Source organism: Taurulus bubalis (genome assembly GCF_910589615.1).
Source record: "Taurulus bubalis genome assembly, chromosome: 18".
Lineage (NCBI taxonomy): Eukaryota > Metazoa > Chordata > Actinopteri > Perciformes > Cottidae > Taurulus > Taurulus bubalis.
In genome coordinates this window covers 6,826,846-6,849,285 of record NC_136606.1, presented here as the reverse complement: position 1 = coordinate 6,849,285, position 22,440 = coordinate 6,826,846, and the positions used below count along the sequence as shown (strand labels likewise).

Sequence of the window (22,440 nt, the reverse complement as noted above, 5' to 3'; positions counted from 1 at the left end):
AATAAACCGCTTATCGTCAAAACAGCCCACCGTTACCAGCCTCTGGTTAGAATTTATCATAGTCCATGCTCTGCCGAGGTTGTCTCTCGCTGCAGCGGGGTTTGGTCCTCCTTTCTTCCGCCGTAGTTTGTGTTTTTTAACGGTAAACGCTGCCGCAGACACGTTCACTGCCACTCTCTCCTGCTCGGCCGCGCTCGAGCTTCTCAGAGCTAGTGTCAAGCTAGCTGGAAGGAAAGCTCTCATTTCCGGCCAGGGTTTTTCAAAATAAAACGCCCGGGGTTGACTTTTGTTTGTTAACCCCGAAATAAACGTTTGAATGATTCCTGTTCACGAGTATAGATGTAGTCTGCGAAATGTAAATAAGTTTAGCAGCCCTATATGTTGCATGTTCTATTATATTGCTTTTTTTATTATTATTTTTTGATATATAGCTTTCAACTTTTGTCCCATTTTGTTAATATTGCCCAGGATTCAGTGGCTAAATTGCAAGTGTTTTAACACTTGAGTGAACCACATGACTCCACAAAGTAGGCTGGGAAGTACTTGTATTATTAGCGGCCAGTTTCATGAATGTATTTAAGATGTATTGTAGCAATTCTACTACGATTGATTTAGTTAATTTTAAGTTAGCTAAATAAATCATTTCAACAAAAAGCAGATCGCTGTTTTCATGACGTCGTCTTACTATTTTATTTTGAAACCACATGATGTATTTTACGGCATTTTGTTCCTATTGGTGGCAACTTGACGCAGTTCTCTCCCACCCACTTCGCCTGGTTGAAGGGGCCGAGGTGTCACTCTGCGCATGCGTGATCTGGAATCTGGTACTGCCAGAGCCCCGCACCACTGTGGGCCTGCTTACCGCAGAAAACAACGATTTACAGCGGAGGGGGGGAAGCATTAATGTTTCGTTTGTTTAACTTGAAACGACAACTAGAAGCATATTTATAGTCCTGAGTGTCATCAGAAGAATATGAGCCTATCTGAATATCGTCTGTTGGACCTAGTTGCCTTTAAAAGCACCAACACTCAACGTAAAGCTTCTTTATATTCGCGAACCTAATGAATCCCCATGAGTGGATACTGGTGGTCATTACATTCATTTTGCCAGGCAGATGAAACTGAACAGTTGGTTTTAGTGAGTTTGCACTAGTGGCCCCTGCTGTCAGATGAGTTTATTTCAATTTAGTTCAGCTGACTTTATACTTGAGTTAGTGTTCATATATTGAGGCCATATAGGTGTCCAACGACTAATTGTATGAATTAACATAGTAAAAATATGATGTCTGTATGGTTAATCTTTTCATCCTTTTTAAATAAATAAATACATTTCAATTTATTTTATTTAAACCGTCATTGTGCCAAAGGGAAGCAGGTTTGCATCCAGACAGTCACAAATAAAACATACAGTATGTCCTACACATGTAATATGTGTATGTATAACACACAAAGTAAAATATACTTTCCTTCAACTTCACAGCTGCGTGTCATAATATCTTTAAAATCTTAGAGATATCGAGCCTTATTCTCAACACAGGAGTCGTGATTTATCCTATAACCAGTTGCTTATGTTGTTCATCTTAAAGTTATACACCTTGTAAAGTCTTAGTATGTGTACTCAGTGAGCAGCCTGGTAACACTAGTTTTTAACTACCCACATTTTAAACAGTTATCATAGAAAACGTGGAAACATGCAAAACTATGAAGTATGTTCTAATATATTGAGAACATTAATATTCATATATTTCCCCCATAGAAACCACTTTATTCCCTTTTATAGTAAGCCAAACATGGAGCGCCACCTTGTGGCCGTTCACTAACATTATTTTCTGTCAAATTAATTGTATGGATTTTCCTCGCAAATTATTAATACCAACTGAATAGTATACCAATAAGCTTGACACTATATTTTTACAACCGCAATGCTATCAAATTTCTGTTAAATACAAATTCATTATTTTAATTCTGCTTCCTGTTTCCTTTTTCGAAATACTGACCGGAAGTTCCGGTTTTGCTGTAGCTAGCTTAACGTAGCTTGTGTTAGCTTTAAGCTAGTGTTGCTGAAGTGAGTTGAAAGGAGGAGGAAATTGTTGCTGGTTTCTTTTTTAGGGAGTTCGTCTCAGTTTTAACAACTAGAGCACGGGCGGAAACGTGGACATTGAATCCGGCTATCTGGATACGGTTGTCAACCAACTTGTGGCGCGTGAGAAGCAAAAACCAGAGTTCAAACTGAATGGCTGAGGGCTCCTCAGGTAACCTAACGAACGGGCTATCGAAATAACTTGTCTATACAGGGGGAAAAACAAGCTCCTACTGCCCAACTAAACGCACTTTCTAACGTCACACACTCTTTATTTGGTAAATAAGATTATTTGGTTACACAGCTGACGTTAGCTGACGTTTTCGGCTAACATTAGCGAGCTAAATCTAGATTTGTATTAGTGTGGTCAGGCTGCTTATAACTAACTGACGTGATGTAACTGACAGTGAACTTTGTAAGCCGACGTTACACCTAGCCTCTGAGCCAATGACATTATTTATTATTGTTAGCGTAGTACTTTTATGTCCTGCGGTATAACTGCTGGCTACATAACCTCAGTATGGGTTGTAATTGAGTAGTAAACCTGAAGTGATGACGTTATTTTGTTTATGTTTGTGTGTCATACTATATTATGTAGGTTTTAAGACATTATTCTGGGCTCTGGTGAAGATTGGTTGGTTGTATACTGATTTAAAGACACAGTAATCGACTGGTGAATCATCGATGAAAATGACTGAGTCATTGTTTTCACTCCCTCGTCATAGCTTATTTACTGTCGTTGCATTTGGTTGAGGCTTTTAACATTGTAACTTTTTCTGTTTGCAGAACCACCTGACCTCAAGCCTAATGAGGCGTCGCATCAAAAAATATATCCGCACAAATCAAGAAGAGGCAGGTCCAGATACAACAACGACAGAAACCTGAATAGTTATGATCCTCCGCAACAATATGGACACTTTCAACAGGGCTTTAAACCCCCATTTAGCCACGATAATTCAGATTATGTACTGCATCAGCATCCTCACTACCAGGGAGAGGATGGAGCGAGAAGCCGCGGCAGAGGTAGAGGGAGGAGAGAAGGAAATAGAGGTGTAAATGGCTACAGTGGCCAAAGACCTGGACCTGACTTTGGCCCATATAGTGCTAACAACAGGGGTGCTGGGGTTTTTAATTCTAGGCCACATCCCATGGATGATGGACCCAGCTGGCGAAGAGAAGATGCAGGCAGGAATCTTCAACAAACCAATGACAACCCGGACGCCGGGGCTAAAAAAACGAGGAAGTTTAGTCAGGAGCACAGGAGAGGACAACAAACTGAAAAGGGTACTCTCTTAAAAGAGAACAACACTGCAGTAGATGGTCAGATGTCAAACTACACCAAAAGAGAAAACTCCACTTTAGACATCAGGGAAAGAAGTCAGAGGAGCAGGACGGATCCAGACTCCCAACATGATGATTATCAGAGCAAACCCACTGAAGTAAAACGACGCCAAGGGCCAATTAAACCACCCAAGTTACTATCTCAAGAGGAAACACGCTCTGAGAGGGGGCCAGCTGTCCAAGATGACTCTGGCTATGGCAGATCCTTTCAGGATCCTGCCTGTAAAGCTGGACGTGGCTCCGGACGACACACACCCCTTCAGGCAAGAGGAGGGAGAAGAGCACAGCACCAGAACCCCAGGCCGGGCCAGAGGATGCCAGAGAGCAAGGAGACGCAGACAGGTTAGACTATAACTCCTGGAAACTCGTATAGAAAGAGTCCGTGATAGTTTGAACCCATTTACTATATTTTTTAAATTACAGGACGCCAAGACAACTCTACCACTCACAGTAGACATTTCCAATCATTTGGCGGTCTCCAAAATAAAAAAACATTAAGTAGCTTCTAAGTTATGAAAAACAATTATCTAACACTTTCTGCTTGTTTGAGCTCTTCATTGAGTGAAACATGTAGTTTACACTTGAGAGGATTTGTGCATCCTGCTATCCTCAATATCCTGTAATTAGGTATAATATATTTTGATCATATTCTGTGGTTTGAATGAGGCTCGTCAGCACATCACTGTTCTCTGATGCAGCTGCCTGTTCTCAAGGTTAAAGAAGTTGATTGTCTGAATCGATCTTTTCTCCTGAACCTCCAAACTCTTCCCTCCACAGGGTGTCTGATTGAGCAGCTGTCTGAGGAGAAGTACGAGTGCATGGTTTGCTGTGACGTCATCCGGTGCATGTCTCCAGTGTGGAGCTGCCTGAGCTGCTTCCACGTCTTCCATCTGAACTGCATCAAGAAGTGGGCCCGATCCCCGGCCTCTCAGGCAGACGGTACAGCCCTTAAAATACATCTGGATGTTTACTTTTCAGTTTCAGCAGCACCGACTCGCACTCCCCTCAGTATGGTTGTCTCTGTGAGGCTACAAAGTAACAGGCCCTCAGCATAATCCACTGTTGTGGGGATGGACAATACCTAGACGCTGTGGCCCGGTGAACAAAAAACAACAAAACACAGCTCCCAGGCTTTGAAGTTCCTGCTGCATCAGCAATATATTGTATTGCATTGTAGTTTTGAGGCCAGTGGGAATGTATGTTGTTCTGTTTATGGAAAGTTTATATAACAAATATATATATTTAAACTAAACCAATGCTGTTTTTTAGAATCGGCTGAAGGTTGGCGTTGTCCGGCCTGCCAGAATGTTGCACTGAAACAACCGACCTCCTACACCTGCTTCTGTGGTGAGTGACTGTTTCATTCATGCAATTAAATCCATTTGATGAATATTTATTTATTAGTTGTCCGGTTAGATAATTTAATGTATATTTTATTCTCGCAACACTCCTTTCTCCCCCATTTATAGCGCGTCAAGTTCTTTCACTGAAAGGGAGTAAAACAAGGTCATCACTATTTATATTCCACATTTGATTGACAGGTAAAGTGACGAACCCGGAGTGGCAGCGCACTGAGATTCCCCACAGCTGTGGTGACATGTGTGGGAAGAAAAGAAGCGGAGTGGACTGCAACCACCCCTGTAACATGTGAGCCTTGAAAATCCCAGGATGACAGTGTTTTGATGATGTTTTCAGGGAAATAATGAGTTGGGCCTGCACATACAGTATTATTATTATTATTATTATTATTATTATTAATAATAATCAATCTGGTGTTGCAAAGTTTAGATGAAATCCTAAAGTGTATCATTTTATCATAGCTGGGGATCTAACTCAACCAATGATACGACAAGAAGGACAATTTTGTGTTTAAAAGGTTGTGATGATTACGATGAAGAACAGTTTTTAAATGTATTTAATAGTTGCACATGATTATTTTAATTGTACAGTCTGTTAATTTTTCTCTTGAAGAGTATTTTTTTGTGAAAAACAGTATTTTCTGTGTCTCCCCTCAGCTTATGTCACCCTGGACCTTGTCCACAATGTCCTGCCTTCATAACCAGATCCTGCATCTGTGGGAAGACCAGGTCCGCTACATTTGACTCATGTTTGCGCCTCCCTTTCTGTTTATCTTTGGACGTTGTGTATTGATGTGTTACCCAAAGCTTCCTTTTATCTGTGGGTTTTGACACCATGATATTGATGAATTTCTATCTTTGCAGTCAACCAATGCGCTGTGGCCAGGGCGCGGTGCTCCAGTGTAGCACGGTGTGTGGTGCCTTACTCAACTGTGCTAAACACAGCTGCTCCCAGATGTGCCACAGTGGGGAATGTCAACCCTGCCAGCTGCAGGTTCAGCAGAGTGAGTCTCACTCCATACAATGAGTCTCAGCTCAGTTTGTCCTGCTTTTGTCTTTTTGATTTTAATGACCTGGTCTTATAAGCAGCTTATTAGAAGTTTCTCCTGTTTTTCTTTCCTTTAGTGTGCTACTGTGGCGTTACCACTCGGGAAGCCCTGTGTGGCACTGATAAAGACGGATTTGATGGTTCGGGACATTTCACCTGTCAAAAACTATGTGGGAAGTAAGTCTGACCTCGATGCACTGAGGATGTCCACCCTCCGTTAGTTTCGGTTAGACAGTTCCCAACCCCGCGTCACGCTCACTTTGCTCCGTTCAGGATGCTTAACTGCGAAGCTCACCGGTGCCAGCTGGAGTGCCACCGCGGCCCGTGCCAGCCGTGTCCACGCTCCCCGAGCCTGGTGAAGACATGTCCCTGCAGTCAGACGTCGCTGACCAAACTCCTGGAGCTGGGTTACGCTGAGCGACGATGCTGCTCTGATGCCATCCCCTCCTGTGGAAAGACCTGCAACCAACCCCTGGCCTGTGGCTCCAGCGGTAAGGGAGGTGGACAAAGTGTGTCTCAGCGAGACAACGGACAAGTTTGGGTTTCTCAAAAGGTGGCTTCTGCCTGTCGACATGCCTCAGACTCTACCACTAGAGCCGGAATAATTTCTCATAACATAGTTAACGGTGGGAAGTGAAGCTACCCTCATACAAGATCTGAAACTGACCAGGTGTAGGATATGAAGCAATATTTAAGTATTTGATATTTCGGGTCTGACAAATTCCTTCTACTTAAAACTATCTTGTTTAGTTTGTTTAATAAAAATGGCATGTTAATGAGATAATGTGTGCCTTCTGAATTCAACCGAGCATTTAAAATGTTAATGTTATTTTCTTATATATGCCAAGGTTGTTGTTTTTCCTCCCATCATTTTTCCATTTTTTTGTGTGTTCAGACAGGATGTGCGTTATGTATATATCGTTCTTGCACTTTGTCAGGACTTAAATCCCGTTGTTTCTTTCAGACACCATCCATCTGTGTGACAAGTTGTGCCATGAGGACAGCTGTGGGCCCTGCTCCCTGACCTCCACTATCAGATGTAGATGTGGCTCCAAGACCAAGGCAGGCAGAAACCCCAGCAGAACCTTTATCATCAGTGTCGCTGTCATTAGTTATGCTTTATTTATGATGTCAAAGAACTTATAAAGAATCCTTTGCCTTTCAGGAGGTCCCATGTGTGACGATCCAAAAAGAAGGTGAGATTTAAACTGATGAAGTTAAATAAATCGTCTGCGTACACCGTCTGGTATTTCACTCCTGACTCTTTCTCTTGCAGAAGAGCTCGTCTTCACTTGTGAGAAGCGCTGCAACAAGAAACGCTCCTGCGGCCGACACAAGTGCGGCGAGCTGTGTTGCGTGGTGAGTATTCAGTGACTCGCTTTCAGTGATGGATACTTTACACTTTCCAAACTTCACATATAATTTAACAAATTGATGTTGAAAATGGCAAAAGAGCTGCGGCGATGCTGGTGTTATAAAAAGGTTTTACATTACTGAGCATGTGGCAAAACAACTTTGGTGCTTTATTTCCATCATAAGCACTGTAGACAAATATATACTTAACTATATAAAGCACTAAACAGCATTGTAAAGTCCAATGCTGTTTAGAGCTTAAATTAAAGTCTTACAATCATCACCTTTTATGAGTTTTTCATGCGAACGAACACATCCGGAGATGACACAAAAAATCTATTTCAACTTGCAACACAGGTCTGATGAAAGTGTTTCATACAGTTAATCAAAATGGCAACACATGTTTGGTTATTGGGACAGCGCGAGGAGGTGGTGTCACTGGTTTCTGTCTCTCCGTCCAGAACGTGGAGCACAAGTGCCCCCTGATCTGCGGCTACAAGCTCAACTGCGGCCTCCACCGCTGCCAGGATTCTTGTCACCGTGGAAACTGTGAGCCCTGCTGGCAGTCCAGTGAGTCCTGCAGGCCTTTTCTGTGGTATTCATGAGCCAATTCTCAGAAGTACCACATAGTTATCCTTCCATTTAAAAAAATAACAAGAAGAAAAACTCCTTTGACATTCTTGCATAGTTTTCTTTTTGTCCTTTGTGGTGTTATGTCTGGCATTAATGTGCCATGATTGATGTCTTATGTGGGGTCATCCGATCCCTTCGTTCTGTAGGTTTTGATGAGCTGGCGTGTCACTGTGGGATCACTGTCTTGTACCCGCCGATCCCCTGTGGCACAAAGCCACCAGAGTGCAAAAGCATGTGCACAAGAAGACACGAGTGCGACCACCCAGGTGAGATTTAAAAAGAAACAGAGCAAACGTTGACACTGCAGTTATGAACTGTCAATGAGAATCCTCACACGTCTCTCTCATTTAGTGTTTCACAACTGCCACAGTGAAGACAAGTGTCCGCCTTGCACATACCTCACTCAGAAATGGTGCATGGGAAAGCACGAGGTAACGTCCCCCTGAGCTGCACGACTCCTTTTCTTGTCTTTTTTTTAATTCCTGTGATTAAAGTGACTCTTTTCTTCGGCCAACAGCAACGCAGCAACATCCCGTGCCATCTGCAAGACATTTCCTGTGGCCTGACGTGTAATAAAACGCTGCCGTGCGAGATGCACCGCTGCAGACGGATCTGCCACCGCAGCGAATGTTTGGCGGGAGGCAGCTGCCTGCAGCGCTGTGCGCTGCCGCGTACAGACTGCGGCCACCCGTGCTGCGCTCCCTGTCATAAGGGCAGCAGCTGCCCACGCACCACCTGCACATCCAAGGTACGACACACCGCCACGGAGAGCAGCTGGACTCCCAGTAGCTGAAACGTGGGTTGTTCTCACCATGGAAAGTTTCTCCAAAATAATAAATCTTTTCCCTGATAAAAAATAGGTTAATCTCCTAATTGTTAAAGGTTGTGTTTAACAGTACAGCTGTGTATTCTGATTAAAACCTGCTCTATTTGTGTGCAACTGCCAAAAATAGTTAACGTGGATGAAGTTATAACACTTCAGTAGCAGCCCTCCAAACTCAAAAAGCTCAACAAACAATGAGATCTTTCACAGCTGCAGGAATTCCTCACACGAAGCAGCATCAAACTTTCAAGAAAGTGACATATTTGTCTGCTTACGAAAAGTCTTTTGCACCAAAGAAAGTCTATTCCATTGCATGTGAAATCCTGCTGATGGAGTCTAATGTTTGTTTTTCACAGGTCGCTCTACAATGCGACTGCGGGAGAAGAAAGGAAATGGTGGCCTGCACAGAGGCAGCCACTTCATATCAGAGGTCAGTCAGACAGTTTCTGTGTTTCCGCTGTTTGAATTTTGAATCTGAAGCGGTTGAAACATCCCTAACTAAATGTTCTCTGTACTGCAGGTACACGGCCATCGCCATGGCCAGTAAGCTGTCCGACATGCAGCTGGGTGAGTCGATGGACATCAGCCCGTTCCTCACGAAGAAGGAGCTGAAACAGACCAGGTAGAGGGGTGTTGACGTGAAAGTGTTTGAGGAAACAAGGCATGTTTTCTCTGCAGTGGTTTCAGTGCAGCCGCGAGGCGTGGCACGATGCGGTTTCTTTTAATCAATAATATAACATTATTTAAATATTCCTCTGCATAGAAATTGATTTCCTGTTTACTATGAGGGATTACTTTTTGTTTGTGCATTAATATTTAAATAAATCAATCGGCGGCTGCTCAGGAATATGTGATTATAAGCAACATCTTAAACCGGCGAACAAACAAACGAAGAGTGCGATGGTACCCAACTCGCAGATTAGATTTGAAATGTGCCTGCATGTTTGTTGAGCTGATCCAGTTTGTTTTCGCAGGCTTGAATGTGACCAAGAGTGCGCTACCTTGGAGAGAAACAGGCGTTTGGCGGAGGCGTTGCAGATCGACTTATCTTCTGACCCCTTCAACGCCCGCTCTACTTCTGTATACAGCGACAGCCTCAAAGACGACGCCAGGTCTGACATTTACACTGTTTTACCACATTTCTTACCGGCCATGAATCGTTTGATCATTTGTCTGTGCAGTTTGTTCCCACGGCCAGAAATACACGGGTGTTCTTCTGTTCCTCATCTCTTTTTTTTTAGAAAAGACCTGAGATTTGTCACCGAGGTAGAAGAGGAGATCAAGAATCTCGTTGAGCTTGCTAATAAGGTAAGATGAGACAAGTGCTCCCTTTTTTTGCCAGTATGGTAACGACAGTTAGGATGAGCTCTTGTGCTCCCTCTGGTGGCCGTGTTGGGAGCCCACCGTTCTCTCTTGTTCCTGCACATTGAAAACCTTAATTAACTTCCGTCCTTAACGTTTCAATACCGAAAGCATCCACTGATGATTTTATCATTTACGTAACGACAAATGACACTTAGTTGTCCCCCAAGGAAATGAATTTCATGTCAGTTCTCATCCAACACTGTGAGGCAGAGTGAGAATCAGCCGGAGCACCATCAAGTAAACAACAAGTCAGAATGAACTCCTAATGCACTGTTTATGGGACCAGGTACTGGAGGTCAGCAGTTTGTAGGTAGCTGTTTAAAAGGATCTACTGCATCATCCTCTGTATGAACTTCTCATTAATGCCATCCCTTATCATCACTGGAGCTCCGATGCATCCCAGTGAGTTTTATTGTTCACTATTATTGATGGGAATTGCCAGCAAGACAGAATGTTACAACTCTACGAATGATTGATGAGGTAAAACAAGAAATTGCTTCGGATTCTGCACAAAATACAGCTATTAAAATCATTTTAGGAGTTCTGTATTCAAGCCAAAGTTCATGTCCGATCGATTACCGCTCCTCAGTATTACTCGCTGTCTAAGCTCACCACTTGCATCATTTTTATTATCAGGATATTTATTTTATACGTTAGATTTTCTGACATTGTGGTTGTATATTCAGCTATTTCTGAGCTCAGTCAATTCTCCAGTGGACTTTCAAGATCTGAACCAGCTGTGGTTGCTTGTAGATTTCTGACAGGACGGCGAAACCAGACTAAATTAGTAGGTGCCTCATGGGGCAGTTAGAAAAATAGACTCCATGCTCCCTTTTTTTCAGCTTTGTTGGATGCGTTGAGCCTCACAGGCGGCTGTCAAGGTCACTGCTCCGTTGGTTTCTTTGCTGAATGTAAAAATGTATTGTTTATGACCAGCTGCATCTCTTTTTGGAACGATGAATCATAAGGGCAAAGCTTTTTCTGCCTCCGAGTCTGCTTATGAAAGGTTTTATCGCATCTGCACTGACTTGATTCTTTGCTCTTGGCCCTCTTGTGTGGGCTTATGCTTTCCTAACACAGAGGCTGTTATTCTGTCAAAATGTTACGTCTTCTTCCAACTAGCTTGTGGCTGAGGAAGCGGGTCCGTTTTATGCCAGTTGTAGTTTTCCCAAACTCTCCATGTTTAGTACACTAGTATAAAAAGTCAGGTTGAAATACGTTACAGGCAACAGGCCACACTTTCACTACATGCCTACACGTATGTGGACACTGAATCTGCTGCTGTAACAGACTGCACTTCTCTGTCCCTGGCTTTAGGGATTTGTTACCATCCCACTAGAGCATTAGTCAGATTTTGTGTTGCAGAAAGGTTTTCTTTTCTACCTTCCGATCCTGGAAATGATCTCGCTCCGCCTCAGATTTGTGTTGCATCCAGAGGTCCTGACCTCCCGCTTTATGTAGTGGGAGGATTTGAGATGTATTTGAGCGATTAGAAACTCCACTGTCGCCGCAGGGCAGCGGGAAGCAGACTCTTTGAAATGCTTTTCTGTCTAAATTCCCAACGGTCATGCGGTTCTGATGTTTGCAGGGAAAACAGCCGAGGAGGAGCCACTGCTTCCCACCGATGAACAGAGAACACCGCAAGATCATCCACGAGCTGGCCGAGGTTTACACCGTGGAGAGCGTGAGCTACGACAGCGAGCCCAAACGCAACGTGGTCATCACGGCCCAAAAGTAAGACTTTATTCAAACGGTAACTTTGCAAAAATGATTAGGTGTTGGCTGTGTGTTTTTGAAGAGTTTGGTTATTTTGCTTGTTTTCTCAGGGGGAAGTCCGCCTGTCCAAGCGCAACCCTGACGTCCCTGATTGAGAGAGAGAGTTTTATGAGGGCCCCTCCTCCCATCGCTCATATCAAACAGCACAGCAGCAAGTAAGTCTTCCTCCTTGCACCGTTTGCCCTCGTTGATCATGTTAGATTTATGATTTTACTGTCTGCTTATGACTCATGTTTGCTCTTGATTCTCCTCCCCAGGGCCGTCAGTGGAGGCACCTGGTCGAAGATGGTTAAGGAAGAGCCTGTGATAGATTATTTTGATGTCCAGGACTAAAATGAGGCCAAAAAAAACTAAAAGAAGACGAAACCTCAGGATCTACTCCATAAGCATCAGTCTACATCTGCCAAAACGTCTGAATCACCTTATTTAATTTTTGTTCATCAGATATCAGTAAGAATTAATGTGGCTTCATAATTAAATGGTTAAGTTTGGGAACACCCACTTGGTTTATCGAGGAGGAGGAGTTGAATTTAGATATTAATTAAAGTTGATTGAGCTTTGCACGGATCATTCTGAAAAGCCCCCCCGATTGTTTTCTTTGCCTCCTCTGTATGCAACCGGTCCCTCGTTGAACCGAAATTAATAAAAAGTCAATCCTTTCCTTATTTAAAGGACACAGTTGTTGATATGAATTTAATGCCTCGGCTTCAATATTCAATCGCTCATAAAATCCGCTCACAACTCAACAGTAGATGGTTCTTCAGACTGAGCTCTTGAGCTGGAAAACATTTTCAGCAGAAGGATATCTTTTGTTCTTTCTGCTGGTGTGGAGCCAAGGCCTCAGTAGTAATACTCTGGTGATTGGGTTTGTGGGTGGGAGTGGGAGTGGGCTGCACTGCGGTAAGAAGGCTTTGTTCGGAACACGGCTATGACCCAGATATTGTGCTGCACTTCTCTGTAAAAAAAACAAAAAACCTCAAGGAATTTATAGGTGAGGTCAGTTTCAGATCTCATGGACGTGAGTGGGATCTGCATCTCGTTCAAGGACGAATAAACTATGAGGCTGTTGGTCAGCTTGATGGTTTTGAACTTGTGTCAGTCTGCAGCCTGAGAGGGGACAAGAGTTTAGAGACCGACTCAGATTTGAGACTCATAGACCTGAAGAATGTCCTGAACTGACCTGAGATTCACAGTTTTTTTTGTCTCGTGCGTTTGATCTTTTATTGAACCATTAGTAACGGGCCACCACAGACATTCCCACAGCGGTGGTATGTGTTTGCTTAATATAAAGGCAACAAGTTATTTTCCTTTGTCTTCTTTGTGGTTTTTATGCAAGAACATGAGGCTAAGTTCACCTGGAAGCAATGTTCGAGTTGCACAGCCTAAATGAAAAGATTTAAAGTCAAGTCTATTTTATTTATGGAGCCCATTATCCCTCAAGGGGCTTTTACTATCTGTACGGCATTAAACAACCCTTTGTTCTTAGACTGTTGATTTGGTTAAGTCCCAAAAAGAACAGGAGAAAAGCAATACATATAAAAAATGATTCTTCATGCCGTGAAAAGGAATGTTTCTCAAATAAGGCCTCTCATTTCGGAGAACAACGGTCTTTATATAAATGTAATCTTAATAATACTGCCATGCTTATTCATAAACATTTCCTGCAGCAGTCCTCCGTTCCCAAATGTCATATATTCCCCTTTATGTAATGTCTCATTAGATAGTATCTAAAGGATTAAATAATACCTTTAGTAATAGCCAATCGATCATTTACTAATGCTTTTTAGATCTGTTATAACCCATCAATAAGAGCAGATATTTTTTTCACAATCTGACGACCAAATGTCCTTAATATTGGTGTATAACTGCTCTATAAAGCAGTTACAACTTGCAAACCCCTACATAAAGGGTGCTTTATGGGAAAGTGCCACAGTCCGTGTGGTTAGGGAGCTGAAGGTGCTGCTCGTCTGTTGCTGCTATGAATAAAACCTGTTCACATCATGGAGGCCGAACATGAAAAAAAAAGGTGTCTTTGTTCTTGCAGCGCACATTATATTAATAACCTGTAGTCATCACGTCACACTCCTTTTGTTAAAGCGTGCATTGGACTGTATATCATCCTCCAAAAAAAAAAGAAACCCCGCTCCTGAGGATAATTTGATGACGCTCCCTGCCACTGGTAATTTTTCATTATATCGACTCTCCAGCAGAGACCGCGCCTGCGCTCCTGCTCCCTTCCGAACGAGGCTTCACCAATCCCGGCTCTGGCTCCATCCCCGGCTCGGCGTCCCACAGGCCAGTGCTAATAAGTCGCCTAGCCGTCCAGTAATGGGGAAGTGATCGCGGAGAGAGAGAGAGACAGACAGACGAGAGAGAGAGAGAGAGAGAGACGCTTGCTGTCTTCAAAAGCCGCGAGGAAGTTGAGGAGTGACGGGAAGCTCCGCGCCGCGCTGGACCGGACACCTCCACAGAGAGACGCATCCTACAGTTCCTGTTGTTGAGTAGCCTAAAAAAAAAAAAAAAAAAAAAGAGCGCATAGTGATGGAGAGAAAGGTATGGATGCTACCATTTGTTTTATTCCACATCACTTTGCCTCGCCGCGCTGCTCAGTAGCCTCATCCACCATTTCAAACTATTCTTTATTTATTTTATTTATCCTGCAGGCGCGTTGCAGCCGGATCAGTGCGCACCAGAGTTTTTTTTTCTCCTCGTCTAGCTGTAATTTACTGTGCATCTCAAAAAAAAAAAAAAAAAAAGCAGGATTATTTTCCAGCTCACGGTGTATTTAGGATTATTCCGTCGTACAGCTGCGTGGTGCACAATGTATTAGAGAATATAGAGCAGGGACTGGGGATGTGGTTGGGGGATATTTAAGGGGACTGTAAGGCTACTGTCTGCATCATCACACAGCACACTGTATAGTTGCAGCACCTCACCCCTCCACCTCGCAACCTCCCACCCCTCCCCGTTTTCCAGCCGAGGCAGACACACACCAGCGCGGCTTGTTAACCTTGTCTGGTGAGGGAAACAGACACTTGAGGAGTAATAGACGGGATGCACGGTGGAGAGAGAGAGAGAGAGAGAGAGAGAGAGAGAGAGAGAGAGAGAGAGAGAGAGAGAGAGAGAGAGAGAGAGAGGATCATCCTCTCGCCTCTTTACGCATGCCTTTAATTCATTCGCAGTCTCCCCTTCCCTCCCTCCCTCCCTCCCCTCTTTGATTTAGGGCTCACACAATGATATAATGGTGCTTCACGTTAGTGCCCTCCTCAAGTGTGCATGTGTGTTTTGGATCTTGCAGGGAAAGTTTCTGCCGTCACACAGCAGCAGGAGAGGAATTTGAGGGTGTTCATTTGAGGCCAGATCTAGTTCTGCTGATCCAGAGGAAAATGTAGTTTTTTTTTCTATATATGCCAGCTGTAGCCTGGAACTGCTCCTGATTTATGGAGCCTTAAAGTCCACGAAAAGAAGCCACTAAACTCTGTAATAAAAGGATATATGTCGACATTTTTGGGACCGCTTTTGCAGAGAGTTCATATATCTGTATATTTAGATTTGAGCTGGCCTAGTTAGCATAATGAGCTAACCTCTAGCTAAATCTCACACACGTCATATCTCAATACACAAACCATATTCAGTCTATATAACAAGTCATGATGCTATGTGGTGACATGCTGGATTATTTATTGGCCAATGCACCCGGCCAACTGCTGCCTGCTTGCTGCTCCCAGTCTTTAGGCAAAGCTAAGCTAACCGGCTGCTAGCTGTAGCTTCATATATATAGCACACAGACATGCGAGTGCTATCCATCTTCTTTGCTAACTCTGGGCATGAAAGGGGAAAGTTTCTTTTTTTACTGTGTTAAATTGGGCTGTACACTTGAGGCCAGATCTACATTTGCTGATCCAAAGGGAAATGTAGTCTTTATACTCCGATGTATAGAGTTTAATCTGTGTTTAACCCACGTAAAAACAACAAGTTATGATGCTATGTGGTGATATGATGGATTATTTTCTGGTCAATGCAGCCGACCAGGCTCATATTTTACACCTTCTTCTGCTTTTTAGGCAAAGCTGAGCTAACCGGCTGTTAGCTGTAGCTTCATATTTAGCATACAGACATGAGAGTGCTATCCATCTTCTTTACTAACTTTAGGCAAGAAAGGGAAATGTTTGGGAAATGTTTGTTCTTGTGCTTTTATTATCATCTCATTATTCTTGCTTGCAGTGAGTCAGTAAAACTCAAAGCTTGGAGGATGCTGAAAACTTTTAAACGATGCCTTCATCCTCGTAAAAGGTTCAGCAAATGTGTTGTCTGTGCATTCTTTGCACATTTTAAAAGCTTTCTCCGATTTCTCTCTCTCTCTCTCTCTCGCCATCTTTCCTGCTCTGGTTTCATGTACAGAACTGTAGAGTTATGGAGGACTTGGTGACTCAGCTGCTTGCTGCTTCCAAAGCTCTCCATCACATGCACTTCAGTGTGATGCTTTATATATAATTAAAAAAACACAGACAATAGCATTTGGGTGCAATTAGCTAACATACAACCCTGCATCACCATTTTCATTTCCTAGACACTGCTGCTTTGTGTTTGTTTTCCATATCCCTTCCTGTATTCAAAGGCCTTTTACTGGATAGAATATACATTGAATTTCCCTAAAATGGCCTCTTCTTCCTCTTCTCTCTGCTCAGTCTTACGTAGTCTGAGGCGTTTGAGCTGCTCTGCACTTGTTTTGTGATTGCTTTTTTTTTTTTAAAGAGTAAACTTAGTCTTCGCTGTGTAGAGAGCACTTGAACCCTTTCAGCGATACAGGCGCACTCTATGAAAACAGGATTACAATATCTTAATTAATATCCTTAGTCTTCCCTGACCCCGCTGCTGGCACAGAGCTTCCCTTCAGCATACAGAAGAAGGAGAACAGCCACATCAGTATGCAAGGTGCCGTCACAGCTCCAGAGATCTCATGGAGGATCAGAGGATCAGCTCCTTTTACAGTCTGCAGAATGCTTGACCTGGCTTTTTAAGGAAAGCTGCACAGGACCCCCTCCCTCTCTTCCTCTCTCTCTCTCACACACACACACACACACACACACACACACACACACACACACACACACACACACACACATACACACACCTACATAAACCTCAGTCACTCTTTTCAGTCATGTTTGAAATTTAGTTTGGGCCACTAATCAAGGTCAATCAATGTTTCCCTGAGTGTTTGAGCTCCAGAGTTTTTCACAAGTTTGTCAAACTTTATTTTTTCTCCACACAGTTTTTTTGCTCAAGCAGTGAGCTGTACAGATTTGGCTTTGTGTCTTAAATAGCCGGTAAACCAATCAAATGTTCCCCCGGCTTTGTGTTTTGTATTACTCGCAGGGATAAACGGACAATGGAGCGCTTCCTTTTTTTTTCCGGGCTGGAGAGGAATGTGCTGGCTCAATGGCTGGTCTGTTACCCCGGAAACAAACCAGCTTACAGGAAAGCTATTAATTTCACAAAATATTTGGGCAGAAACGAGTAGAGATTAGATGCATAGTTGAGTTAACAGCAACGGTTTTGATAATCAAGTAATTGTTTTCGATCATATTTTCAAGCAAAAACAGCCCAAAAAGAAATGCTTTCTGGAATGAGACGATTTGCTGCTTTTCTTTCTCTTTTATGAAAATGAAATATCATTTGAGTTTTTGGACAGTTTGTCACCTTCAGCTTTGGGAAATTGTGATGCCCCCTTTAAATTATGCAATACTCAAGAAAATAAGCTGCATTATTTATCAACCATGAAATTATGAATCAGCTGCAGCCCTGCTAAAGATGATGAAAGTTTAATATCATTTCCACCAATATTATATCCAGACTGCTGCAGTATAGCCATGCAGCGTATGCCATACTGTGCTGCACCTCTGGCATATTTTACACAGACATACATTGCACTAACAGCCGCACAACTGAAGAGGAATTTCATACAATTTCCAACCCAGAAACACCACTTTCACACATCCCTCTGAAGTTCCACCGATTCATCTCCTCAGAGAGATTGTAGGTTTTTATGGTTGTAAATCGAGCGCTTTGTAACCTAATTAACATGGCGCCCTCCCCGCCTACCAGCAGATTATAACCCTATTTTTTTTTAATCACTGTTATCCTACCTGAAGCACTACCGGTGGGGTTTTCTTTGAGTTGCATATTACTCCCATTCATAATGTAGAGTTGTCTGTCTAATGAGATTGTGCGTTCGCCTCGGAGACGAACTGTCTGGGTCCTAATGGTGCTGCAGTTCAGCGAGCGGCGGGTTGACCCACTTAGACGTGAACGCTCAATATTGCACCACAGACTGTTGGAGGGCTTCCGTATAACCCAATAAAGCACAAGCAGTAATGTTGGATTATGCGTGCATGCTGATGCCACAGCTGGCACCTTCTCTCCCAGTTTTAAATGGATTTGTAATCTTTATTAAAAAAAATGTTTTAAAGGTGCACAACAACAAAATTATTTCAAAGAGGCGGATGAAAGGTGTTTTTCTTTATTTTAACCCGAATCAGGTCTTAATGGATGTTTTAAAGCTGCCACCAACAACTCTTTTCATTATAAGTTATGATTTATTAAGATAATCATTTTCTCAATGATTCAAACAGAAAATGAAAGAAAGGAAAAAGTCAAAATGTCTCCAAGCTCAAGATGAAGTCTTCACATGGCTTGTTTTATCTAAGCATCGGGCCAGGTAGGAAATAACTGAGCATCTCATACGACAAAGAAAAGCAGCAAATCCTCACATTTAAGAAGGTCGATTAACAAAATAATTGCTGAGTCATCCTCTTTTGATTAATGGGCTCTTCGGTTCATTACAAGGCCTTGTTGTGTGAGAACAGGGAGCTGCCGTGGGAATGAGCATGAACACTCGCGTGGTTGTGCGTGAACCCTTTTTGTTTTCATATTGCCTTTTATACCGTAAGATAAGTCATTTAAGGGAACTGATGGAGAGCTTATGGTTTTGTTCTGGGACTGAGACGAGTTTAAAGTGCTACTTTACTGCGATTTCATCTGGTTGTCTTCTGTTTTCATTTATTGAGCAGCATCTGTACATTGTGAGTGTAAGAGGGAGGTGGCATATGTTGTTGGTTATTGTGATTGTGAGTAATGAGTTATTATTGGTTTAATGTGTATATGAACATATAAAACACACGTATACAGTACTAGCACCTTGGAATGCCCACTCGCAGTCTATTAGTCGACTAATCGGTCGTTTGGGTCTTGGTCTTTTTTTTAATGCTAAATTACTTATTTCCAAGAAACATATGAGAACATCTCAGTTTTACAGATCTGTCAAATACATCAAAGAATTTATTCGTCCTCCATTAGCACCAATTTTTGCCTCATGTATTATTACCATTACTCTCAAGTCTCCAAACTAATCATCTAATGAAAACAATGTACGTTTTCAGTCATTTAACAACCATCTGGATGGAACAATAGTCCAAAAGATATCTTTGAAACCTGATTCTTTTTTCTTAATCGAAATGTAGTTTTCATGACTTTTTAAACCCCCTGTTTTAGGATTAGGAGTCTATAAATTACTTGTAATAGTGAAATGTGAGAGGCACAAACTCTGTGCTTCTAGATGATTGTCTCTAATTGCTACTTGGAATCCTGAGGGAGTGGATCAACTTTTTGAACATAAAATTCCATTAATTTCTGTCGTTCCGTGGCAGATCGCATCACACACACACACACACACACACACACACACACACACACACACACACACACACACACACACACACACACACACACACACACACACACACAGTAGCAGCAGATCTTCCAGGCCACCTCTCCTCTCGCCTGTCGTATCTGTGCCGGTCTCGATGCGGCCCGGCGCAGACCGACCTGCCCTCGTTCTGTCGGCTCGCCCTCCCGTCCTGCGCGGGCAGAGTGGCGCTGATAGATCGGGGCTAATGCAGAGTAGGAAAGAAGAGAGAGGGGAGAGTTTTATTTTTCATCCCGTGGAATGTTATATGGTAGCTGGGTCGGTTTATCTGTGGAAAGTGGTGGCTCTTCACTGTATATTTGTGTCAAAGTTGGCCCAGTTGACTAAATCAGCGAACTGAAGTCTCAAAAACTGACATTTCGTTTTAGTTTTACAGCTTCGGCTCTGGAATAGTTCCTTGCTCAGTTCACCAGCTGCTGCTCCAGTTTTCAAGCCACTGCAGTCGGCGTCGTCCCGATTGGCTGCTAGCTTTTGGATGCAAGGCAGATTATGCCGTTGTCACGGCTACAGCAAACAGGAAATGCCCCGAAGCAGGTAAAGCTTCGGGCCTTCGTTCCGGTGTGTTGCTCGGTGCTTGCGGGAGGGAAACTGTTCTCATTACCGCCGCTCCGTCTTTTCCATCTGCTCCCACAATGCCTCCCTTTTTTCTCTTTTCTTTTTGGGAGCAGCCAAGGAGCTGAACCATAAACGCCGTCTGGATAAAGATGCTTTGTCCCCAAACGAGCCCTGAAATCCGAGGTCTGCAACCCTAAACTCTGCAGCTTCTTACTTCAGGTGCCTCACACAGTACTGCCGCTTTGTGCAGAACCCAATGCGCCTATTTGCTCGCGGTATATTGTCCCAAAGCACTTTGATCGCCAACGATCAGCAGATGCCCTATTATTTTCAGGCACCAGGGGAGACCCCCCCTTTCTCCCCCCGTAGGTTCCTCTTCATTACACATGCCGAGCTGCACGAAATCGGCCCTGAAATGTACTTCTCTCCTTAATCCCCCTCAGTGAAGGTGCAGGTCTATGTGCTATTGTGCAGACCCTTTGATGGTGGGGTGGGGGGGCTGATGGCCATTGAGTAGCTTTCAGGGAGCTCTGGCCTCAAAGCTGCTTGAGCTGGGTTTTGTGTGCAGCTCCTAAACCGAAGAAAGAGAAAAAAGAGAGAGAGAGAGAGAGAGAGAGAGGCCCAGCAGTGGGAGGGAATCAGACTTTCCTCCAGGCCTTCAGCACAGTGCATATTCCCCCTCGTGAACCCCATCTGTCTGTGACAATAACGGTGACGAGGGCAGGTTCCTGGTTCCTGGAATGTAAACGCTGCCACTGGGAACTGCGTTTTACATCAGCACCGATCTAACTGTTTGTTCTCTCTCTCTCTCTCTCTCTCTCTCTCTCTCTCTCTCTCTCTCTCTCTCTCTCTCTCTCTTTCTGTGTTTTTCCTTCCTCTCCGGGGCTCATTGTGGAGCAATTGCAGAGAAACAGGCCAAAACCATCAATGTATAGATTTCTCTTCCTTCCTTTCCGCTCAGCCTCGAGCGCAAAACAATCGAATACATTCACCTTCACCGAGCTTTTCTTGCCAATAATGAACTTCATTATGTGTCATTTTGGAGAAACTAGGAGGAAAATCCTGCTGCAATGATACTTAAGTAATTTCCACGTAATTGCGTATTGATATTTCAACCACTTTGGGATCTTTATTTAATGCAGAACATCCTTTATTTTATGCACCAGTCGTTTTTGATTCGAGATTTTCTTCTCACTGTGAGTGAAGCTGCTCGACATTAACATTTCAGCTAAAGTTATGACGGTTATTTCATGTTTCTTTTTTCCCCCTTGCTTTTCTCAGTGGTTTAAAGTGAGCGGGGCTCATACTTCCGTGCACCAATCAGAGTTTATAAACATTTGAATCGGAATCTGATGTTAGGGTTGTTTGTTTAACTTCGATTGAATGACTTTTTTTCTCTGACCTTCAGCTCTGATTTTTGCGTATTTAGTCATAATTATTAACTGTAATAGAGGAAAAACTTTGATTTGAAAAGGCCAAACATTGCACCATATCATTTGTGTTTGTGAGTATTTTCTGCTTTTCTCTGTTTGTTCGTTTTTATCACTGTAAACCGATAATATTTGGATGTTGGAAAAAACAAGTCAGTTCAAGACCTTGGATTACAATGATGAGGCATATACATTACTATTTTCTGACATTTAACAGATCAAATGAAGAATGTAATAAATTATTGAAATCATTAATTATTTAAAGCGCTACATTTTCTATAGAGGTGAAAGAGGAGAAAGCACCCAGTCTTTCACACTGCAGGGCTCTTGGTTGGGATCCACTGTTATACACTATGACATGATGATGCAGCCAGGACTGCAGGTTATAAAACCAGCGAGACAGTTAACATACTGTATTGTTTGAAGCATTAATCTCAGTGTGAGTTCTTTGTCTCCCTCTTGTGGCCGAATAAGGAAGTGAATAATTTCCCATCGAAGAAGGGTGCTTAGAAGAAGGGTGCTTAGAAGAAAGGTGCTTAGAAAATAAAATCGGTCGAGCATTGATTAGATTTTGGTCCCGGCAGCACGTTTAGGCTTTCATGCCTTATGGTACCTCATCCATTTGTGTGGACCAGGACATGAACATGAACATGAGTCCCTCCTTCCATTCAAACAGTCAGCACCTCCCTGCCTGGCTGTTTGCTCCCTCTGCTGGTCAGTAATAATACTGCCGCTGCTCCCTTACCCCTTACCCCCCCCCCTATCTGCTACACACTGGGACATTACCATTTGGTGAGACTGACTGGCTTTGGTGAGGGAGACTGTGGGGGTCCGCCAGGGGGTACTCCTGCGCTGAAGGCTCCCTTTTGCATCGCCCGAGCCGCCTGCCGGATCTCTTTGTTATCGTTGA

The 22,440-nt window shown here is 43.2% G+C and overlaps 1 protein-coding gene across 1 annotated transcript; it reads left to right on the top strand.

The window, feature by feature from the left end:
• The first annotated feature begins 2,189 nt into the window (after positions 1–2,189).
• nfx1 (nuclear transcription factor, X-box binding 1) lies at positions 2,190–12,428 on the top strand. Its single transcript, XM_079234071.1, has 23 exons — positions 2,190–2,252; positions 2,867–3,763; positions 4,199–4,360; positions 4,691–4,768; positions 4,963–5,068; positions 5,437–5,508; positions 5,644–5,783; positions 5,905–6,004; positions 6,101–6,318; positions 6,792–6,889; positions 6,993–7,023; positions 7,104–7,186; positions 7,642–7,750; positions 7,960–8,079; positions 8,165–8,244; positions 8,331–8,561; positions 8,993–9,066; positions 9,157–9,258; positions 9,611–9,748; positions 9,878–9,944; positions 11,590–11,735; positions 11,828–11,932; positions 12,035–12,428. Exons 1-23 carry the CDS (start codon positions 2,234–2,236, stop codon positions 12,108–12,110), a joined length of 3,252 nt encoding a protein of 1,083 aa, XP_079090197.1. The 5' UTR covers positions 2,190–2,233; the 3' UTR covers positions 12,111–12,428.
• The last annotated feature ends 10,012 nt before the right edge of the window (positions 12,429–22,440 follow it).

Bases quoted from the DNA above. Each gene is read 5' to 3' on its own strand.
- nfx1 (XM_079234071.1), top strand. The intron at 4,769-4,962 runs GTGAGTGACTGT...TTTGATTGACAG, and splicing joins CTCCTACACCTGCTTCTGTG to GTAAAGTGACGAACCCGGAG. The intron at 6,319-6,791 runs GTAAGGGAGGTG...TGTTTCTTTCAG, and splicing joins CCTGGCCTGTGGCTCCAGCG to ACACCATCCATCTGTGTGAC.